Genomic DNA, 8,497 nt, shown 5'->3' on the forward strand with positions numbered 1-8,497 from the left:
AACACTTCCAGTTTTATAAAGCACTTGATATATTACCTGTATAAATCTAAACATATTTTTCCTCATTCATCTTTGCAAAACTGCTCCTCTCCCAGGTGGCAGTTCTCCTGCAGACGGCTGCAGGGCTCAGTATTGTCACTGCAGATTAATAATTAATTACAACAACCATAATTCAAGTGTAGTAAAACAAAAATGTATATCTAAGAACAATGTGTTTCACACAAAAAGACCTTAAAGGATAATTTTTTATTTATGTACAGAATACAATTAAAGACAAAAGGACAAAGCAGAGGTACTGAACATCTGGCTGCCCTAACGATGGTGAAATTTCTCATCACATAGTTCAATAGTTGACAGTCTTGGCTGGTTTTGTCTCATCCAGATCAGCTTCCAGGTAACGGAATCGGCGGTGACGACGCAGAGTCTCAATTGCCTTTTGTTCTACAGTAGAAGGAGTGATCCCGAGATCCTCCAGACCAGGAAGTCCTGGGTACTTCATGTCTGTTATGTGAAACTGGAATGAAAGCATAGCACAGAAATATAGGTTGTACATTTATTGACCATAATAAGCACAAACACTGCTGGCAGTAAAAGCTCCACAATTGGCGGCACAATTCCAAAATCTTGGTTTTCTTACCCGGTCGACTTTGTCTGGGGTCGTCCAAGGCTCAAACGGATTCATTGCAAAAAACTGAGCCGCAAGGCTGAAAAAGAAAAACCAAATGGTGATCAGACAAGTGTGTAGCAACAAGTGTACACTAGAGACCCCTGTAGAGTGTTTGATTACTGGTGGCTCTGTGGGGGAATGAGTGGGTTCCTGTAATATTTTAACGTGTTCAATCAGAACATACACACCATGAGCATGGCCACACGTTAAACATTTCTGCATAAAGTGAAATGTCAGGAGCAACTGTATACTTTGCAATCTTTCAATGATCTTTGTTTTGTCCTACAGAATGCTTTCAATGAAGCTGAAAGATGACTTACTTAAACAAAAGATGACTGTCCAAAAAAAAAATGTTGATGAACATGTCTGAGGAACTTACTGATAGAGTGGGCGAGGCAATGGGTAGGGGACAAAAGGCCTGTGTGCCACAGCGTAGAGGTACTCCACCAGGTCATGGAGGAGGTAACGGTTGGGGCTAGTCAAGAACAAAAGACAGGACAAAAACTGTGTTTGGGAACGTAGTCACTGAATCATTCTGTGCACAAAAGTGACACAAAGCCAGGACATGAACCATGGACCAACATGTTGACATGAGCGTTACATACTTGTCAGCCAATTCAAGCTTACAAGCTAAACCAGTTACCCCACCCTCCAAACACTTTCAGAAAGCTGAATCATTTTGATTCCTGGAAGCACCTCCCTGCTTGATTTCTTTTCTGCTTGACTATTTCAGCTCTACCTGTCTTCCGTATGCATTGTATTGCATGTCCATCCTTGTGTGTCTTTTTATTGCACTGTTTAAGCTTTTTACGCTTTCTAGCAGATATAACTCCACTTACTTTATCCCAAGTATTGTGCTTTTGGAAGATGACATGTAAATCGCAACCATGAATGTCTATCTCAGTACGGATTGTGGAGTGTTGTGTGCTATAAGTTTCATTAGCTTCAAGTGCCCAAACAACAGTATTTGCTAAACCTGAGGGCACCAGTTTTCAAACAAAGTTATTTGAGAGGTGACCACCTACCCAACCAGTGCATAGGTCTTTCCATTAGCATCAGGATCTCTGACAGCATTGATGATGGCTTTGGCCACATCCACCACCTGAGGGGGGAAAGAGACAGTTAAGCTGGTTTTATTACACAGGTTGCTGTGGGTGCAGTGAGGCGAGTGGTTCAGGGAGGAGTTTCTTGTTTACATAAGTCTGGGGCAGCATGTTACATATTGACACAGACTGAAAATGAACAGCTTGCTTCACAGTAAATTGTGATTTGACAATAACTGCTGTGTGGGTACTTGTAAGAACTAGAACTTAGAAGATGTCACAAAATTGAATTGTCAATAATTGTTATAATTGGAAGAGGATTTCATGCAGGCATGTGGCCAAAATGTCAGTACTGTAAGTGATAATTCGGTTTATTTGACGTGGGGTTGAGCAAGGCACTTATCTATAGTCAGTGTATGACCTACAGTAGATTTGGATCAGCGCTGCCAGTTTAGAGAAGCAGCAGGAGCACCGACACAGAAGCTGAGTGATGTAGTGCTGTGGACAGGGACACTGCTTTGGCAGTGAAAATATTCAAAATAAAGCATATACTTAAACTAATATTAGTGGCCATGTTTTTAAGTGGCTAAAACACATTTTTTTGCTGACCCCGTCCAGAGCAGCCCATCACTCAGCTACTGTGCCGGTGCTCCTGCTGCTTCTCCAACCTGGGAGCACACTGTTGTGAATCTACTGCAGGTAATACACTGACTACAGATAACTACCTCACACAACTCCACGTCAAATAACCCAAACTATCACTTGAAATCATACAACATTCCTATCATCAAATGCCAACGTATTCTTCACCTAGACACCTAACACTAAATCAGCCCTGTAAAGCCACTTAGTAATCACTTACTGGCGTATAGGCAAAGATGGCTTAATTAGAATAGGTCATTCCTTTCAACAAACTTACGTAAACTGGCTGCTTCACCGTCTTCTTCCCCATGGACACAAGTGGAATAGCATTGCCGAACCAGCGCATGTCTAAACGAGGATTAAAGCCACACGTGAAATTTTCACTGGCTAGCTGGTTAGCTGGCTAACTATTAGTACCAGTGTGAACACCCTGGTCAAAAGAAACTTAGCAATAGTTCTGCTTGTATCAGTTGATGAAGAGACATTTACTTTAATATTCAGCATGACTGAAGCTGGAGCACTAAATGCCCAAAACACAATCAATCACTGACAACAGACACAACATTCACACTCATCCCCATCACACAGAGACTGACATGTAGGCACACTCTTCGATCACAGTCTCCTTCACTCACACACACTCTCACACACTCTCTCACACACACACACACACACACATACACACACAGAAACAACTTCTTACTTGCGTAATAGTTGAAGAATCTGTCTTCCCTCCCAAAGATCTCAGAGGGCTTCATGATGATGGCGTCGGGGAACTCGTCTCTCACTGCGGTCTCTCCAACAGCCTATAGTAAAAGAACAGCACATACAATTATCAGCTACATTTAAACATATTAACCTTCTTAATATATCAATGTAGCCAGCACCGGCTTAGGCATATAAATACACTACAACAGACACATAGATACACCAGTTTGACTGAGTGGCAAAGATGTGCAGTATGTAGAAAAACAGCCCACTACCTTGTTCCTCAGGTACTTGGATGGGCTGCGTATGTCAGCATTGAGGTGAGACATGTGGACAAACTTTGTGATGCCAGCCTCTCTGGCTGCCTTAGCAATCTGCTGGGGGATGGAAACGAAGACGTCCTCGAAGCGATAGTTCCTTTACAGAACAAGAGGGAAGCCTGCATGTGAATTCTTACTTACAATTTACAGTCGCACTCAGCAAAGTCCTCCAACATTCATCTTAAACCTACATCTCATCCTATGGGAGTGGCTGCATTACAGAGTGTCCATGCATTCATATTACTACCGTGGGTAACACACCTTACCTCACCTTATGTGAAAATAGAATCTATATACAAGAAATTAGGGGTGGGCGATATGACGATATTAGATCGTGAAGGATTACAACGTGAAGACGATCTTTCAAACTGCAGAGATCGTGGGATCGTCTAGGGCACATTCTATAAATTGCAGTTCTATGCTAATGCACCGACGCACCAGACGTATTGACGCCGTCAACCTGACCGACCAATCATAGCGAATTACGGGCAGTGACGCGCTTTCCTACCCGCCTCCTTGTTTGTGTGTGTAGCGGTAGCACATGGAGAACGATGGCTGGAAGCCAAACAGAGTTGGTCGCTAAAAAAAATTCCACCTCCATTATATGGAATTGGTTGGATTTTCCGCAACTGATCAAGCGCAAGCAAATGTAATTTGCAAAGTTTGCACAGAAACCGTTCGTATGTCGAGTGGAAACACACCGAACCTGTTTAATCACCTGAAGAGGAAGCACCCCAAGCAGTATGCTGAGAGCCAAACAGCTAACAGATAATTCAGGTTATACACATCGCAGTTGGATATTTTTTGTTCAAAACTGTTGCACTAAAAGAGATCACCACAGTCACTTTAGTTTGTATTTTTGCGTTTCAATAAGCTATTTAGTGTTTTGATAAATACATCCTGTTTAAATGACTGTCAGTAATGTCTTTGATTGATATTTTACTTTCTGTTACTACTTTTGCAAGAGTGCACTTTATTAGAATGTCGTTGTTGTTTACCTTAAACTTTACGTTGTTTGCACATGCAGGCAAAACTGCGACTATTTGAAATAAAATCTGTTAAGAAAGGTGCTTTGGTCTAAATTGTCTGTTTTTCTTTTTCCAATTTAAGATCGTGATGAAATCGTAATTATATTTTTAAAAAATCGTGATATGATATTTTTGCCATATCGCCCATCCCTACAAGAAATGTAATAATAGAATATTTAAAGTTACCATGATCACATGACAACACAGTGACACACCATGTACCATAGTAGATTAAAGAGAGGATTAAAATTCTACTTCATGTGCAAAAGATAATATAACAAATCAGATGCTTTGAGATGTCTTCCCAGTGTACCTCGTCTCCCACTCTCTGCCCACCAGGTTGATGACCACATTAGAGTGCTCCAAAGCCCGCTTGATGGAGTCTTTGTTCCTGGCATCCCACTCCTGCAACGAGACAATACATTTGCTTTTCATGTAAGCATCTTAAGTGCAGTACTTGCAAATTGAAGATTTCAGCATCCATGAGTGTTGCAATATTTCTAAAGGATGCCTGTGTGTCTGCGCAGCACATATCTTACCAAGAACATGATTTGTCCAAGATCACCCATGGGCTTGAAGTACATGATGTCATACTGATCACAGCGGTGAGGGATTACAACCTGGGAGCCAATCCGACCTGAAAATCATTAGTGAAAATAAACACACAATCACACCTACGCATCATCAATTTAAAAAGGATTTGTTTTTGTAAATATTTTAATTGGCAATCAATAGCAATAATTCATTAAGATATTAGCTTTTACCAAGAGAAAGATGTCGGCATCCCAGAATATTTCTGTTAGCTGAGATTTTATGTTATCTGAGATATTGGACACAGAATGTGATGTCTATAAGCACTAGCTCTTGAAGAAAATACACACATTTTCTGCATATAAAGTAATATTGGCGTGCGGATAGCTTGACATTAGTATTTATGCTATATTTTTAAACTCACCCAGCCTATTGACAACATATCGACCCAGGAAACCTGTGGCACCAAACACAGTGGCTGCTATTCCACTGGAAGAGGAGCGTCCTCCTTTCCCTTTGGGGATGACAGCATGGTGCAGCTTCCTCTGCTGGACTGTGGAGACGGAGGCAGCTGACAATACAGCAGGGGAACAGCTGCCTATTGAAAGGAGAGGAACACAGGCAACATTCAGTAAGCGCTAAAAGGTAGGATACATTCAGTTGCCAAATCTTTAGGTACACATAACTAAAATTAATGCAGTGTAATACAACAACCCTGATATACATCCTACTTTCATTCAGGTTATAATGTTCAGCTTTATATTGAACTGTTTGTAGTGTTCTTTAACTGTAAGGTACTCACAACGACCATAATGTTGAATCAAAATCTCTCTAAAACTGCATTATTAATGAAAACCATGTGACACTCAGCATTAACTCAGCATTGAACACTTTATATGGAGCATCACAGAATGCACAACATGTTGAACCTTGAGGTGGGTGAGCTGTAACAGCAGAAGACAACATCTGGTTACACTCCTGTGAGCCAAGAACAGAAATCTGAGGCTGCAGTGGGCACAGATACGACAAGACTGGAAAAAACATAGTCTGGTCTAATGATTCTGGATGTCTACAGACACATGCAGATGGCGGGGTCTGAGTTTGGTGTCAACAGTAGGCTGCTGGTTGTGTAATGGTGTGGGGATTGTTTTCTAGGCAGACTTATTGTTGCTGACAATGTGCATCCCTTTATGGCCACAATTTACCATCTTCTAATGGCTACTTCCAACATGATAACACACCATGTCACAAAGTAATAGTTTCTCAAACTGGTTTCATGAACATGGCAATGGGTTCAGTGGACGTCAGTGGCCTCCCCTGTTACTAGTTCTGAATCCAGCTGACAAATCTTGCAGAAATTATGTGATGCAGTCATGTGAACATGGATCAAAATCTCAAAGGAGTGTTTTCAACATCTTGTGGAATCAATGCCACGAAGAACTGAGGCTTATTTGAGGTCCCGTCCAGTATTAGTATAGTGTTCATAATAAAGTGCTCGGTGAGTCTATGTATGCACTGACCAGATGACTATCAACAACATATGAGTAAGAAGGCATTTTAAAGGCTGGATGCTAACTACTAACAAACAATACAGTTCCTTATAGGAAACATAAACTGTGGATGAATATTTGAATATGTAACAAATTATATCCGCAGATGTCAACCAAACACCGCTAACTCCGTCTCATTGTGCAGACGCATGTTATTGTCAGCATCACAGTTGTTAAAACGCTCGTCACAGTAGATCAACCAGCCAGATATCTAAATCTACTGTTATACTGCCTGAGTAACAATCTACGACAAGGTTAATTGATAAATATAAAACCAGGGAGTCTACAGAGTCTCTGTAACAGACGTCACGTCACAGTAACCCCCTGGGCAGGATGGTGGTCTAAGCTCAGACATATTTAACGCTTTATCCTTCATTTATTATTTCACAAAGTGATGCTGGAATTCGGATATTCGGTAAATAATTACACAGAAATATTTTGAAAGTCCAAAATATGAGCTACTAGCTAGCTGAAGCCTATGCTAGCAGGTTATTAGCCGAGCCGGTTAGCAAGGTCACTCATCTCTTGCGTGCAGGCTGGTGTGAGTCAGTGCAGGGATGGAATAGGTGTAAAAATATACTTTAATATACTCTAAGACACACATATGCACGTGTACTAGCAACTGTTTTGACGTTACTCACTTGAAATCTTTGGAAGGACACTCGCAGGACGGCTAACCAACGCTACGGTCGCCATCTTTCCGACTACGGCGTACCGAGTGGGACAAAATACAGGAACGTCAACGATGTGTTCAGGACAGTGGTGGTCTGAACTGTGGAGTGACGCACACGCAAGGCAAATACAAGCCACTGAACAGAACTTATTTTAGACGTGTAAAATAAGTTTCTAAATTCTAACTAGACAAGAAACTTAAACCCGAAAACAGAAATAATCATTCGCTCAGAAATTAAAGAGAAAATGAAAATAGTAGAAAGTATAGAGAATAAATGGGGGGGGGGGGGGGGGGGCTGTCCAAATACAGAGAACATGTTCAGTCTGTGCAGAAACGCAGATACTACGAGTCAAAAGATCAAAGAAAGTAGGTTTGATGAATCTGTCTTAAACTTATTTATTTATTTATATCTGTTATTAAATAACTCCCCTTCTTGAGGCCTACCTATATTTCTGACCAGTGTTGAAGTTAATTTGGAGTCACGAAAATAAAACGTTTTCTTTCTTTTTATACCTTTAAAATTTTTCATACACACATCAAGAACTGTGTAATGCAGCTTATCTGTAAAACAGAAAATCCAAAGCATTTATATGATGAAGATTTTAAACTATAGCACCCTCTAGAGGATTTTAAAAGCCCACCTGTCAGATCCATATGATGCCTGTTGGACTGTTATGATATTGTTTCCTTCTTTAATACTGCTGTAGTGAAAGAGTTCCTAATCTTTTTTCGATAATTTTCTGCCCTTACAGTGGTTGAAATATTTTGAACTATTGGCTGCAGTTACATGAGCAGGACTAACATGAGATATTACAGAACGACCAGGAGAGGGAGAGCTTTTCATACTTTATCTTTTGTTGAATTCGATTTTTTTTTTCTTTTTACCGAGTGCCTGATTAGAGCTTCAGGAGAAATTACCTCACAGAATCTACAAGTTGCAATGAAATGAACAAAAGATGAAACTAAAAATCATTAAACACAGATAGATGGAGAACTGATGTAGGAGTTCAGTTTGATGTTAGTTCAGTTAATTAGGATTCTAATTTGCCTAAAAACTTTAATTTGTTTTCTAAGGAGCTGATGATAAATGATAAGGTCATGCTTGTAATTCATTTCACACTGTGAACAGTTTTTAATAAACTTTTCATCTGCATGTCTTCCTGTGAGGAAACAGATGCTATAATGCTGCTAATTTTTTCTCATACACAACTTTTGAACTTTGGAAAATTCAAAAATAAGTTTAAGCTATGCACGAGGTAATGCAGCTTAATCGTTCTTTCTCTGTGTACTTCAACTCTCTTAAAAACATGACTTACATTTTAAACTTTGTCACTG

General features: G+C 40.2%; 1 protein-coding gene across 1 annotated transcript; it reads right to left on the minus strand.

Moving 5' to 3' along the window:
• Positions 1–227: 227 nt before the first annotated feature.
• ndufa9a (NADH:ubiquinone oxidoreductase subunit A9a) lies at positions 228–7,272 on the minus strand. The gene is made up of 11 exons (XM_023421338.2): positions 7,131–7,272; positions 5,364–5,537; positions 4,948–5,045; positions 4,722–4,813; positions 3,336–3,477; positions 3,056–3,158; positions 2,630–2,700; positions 1,693–1,769; positions 1,047–1,142; positions 638–704; positions 228–514 (listed from the first exon to the last, which is right to left on the minus strand). The coding sequence occupies exons 1-11, from the start codon at positions 7,183–7,185 to the stop codon at positions 344–346; spliced, it is 1,146 nt and encodes a 381-aa protein (XP_023277106.1). The 5' UTR covers positions 7,186–7,272; the 3' UTR covers positions 228–343.
• Positions 7,273–8,497: the final 1,225 nt, after the last annotated feature.

Source organism: Seriola lalandi, unplaced genomic scaffold (assembly GCF_002814215.2).
Source record: "Seriola lalandi dorsalis isolate HSWRI2012SDOR001 ecotype SW California unplaced genomic scaffold, Sedor1 jcf7180002054671, whole genome shotgun sequence".
NCBI classification, from domain to species: domain Eukaryota; kingdom Metazoa; phylum Chordata; class Actinopteri; order Carangiformes; family Carangidae; genus Seriola; species Seriola lalandi.

Coding starts and splice junctions, on each gene's coding strand:
- ndufa9a (XM_023421338.2), bottom strand. CDS start 7,185: ATGGCGACCGTAGCGTTGGTTAGCCGTCCTGCGAGTGTCCTTCCAAAG. Junction 5,538..7,130: donor TGTCCTTCCAAAGATTTCAA/GTGAGTAACGTC, acceptor TCCTTTCAATAG/GCAGCTGTTCCCCTGCTGTA. Junction 515..637: donor CCCCAGACAAAGTCGACCGG/GTAAGAAAACCA, acceptor CTTTCATTCCAG/TTTCACATAACAGACATGAA.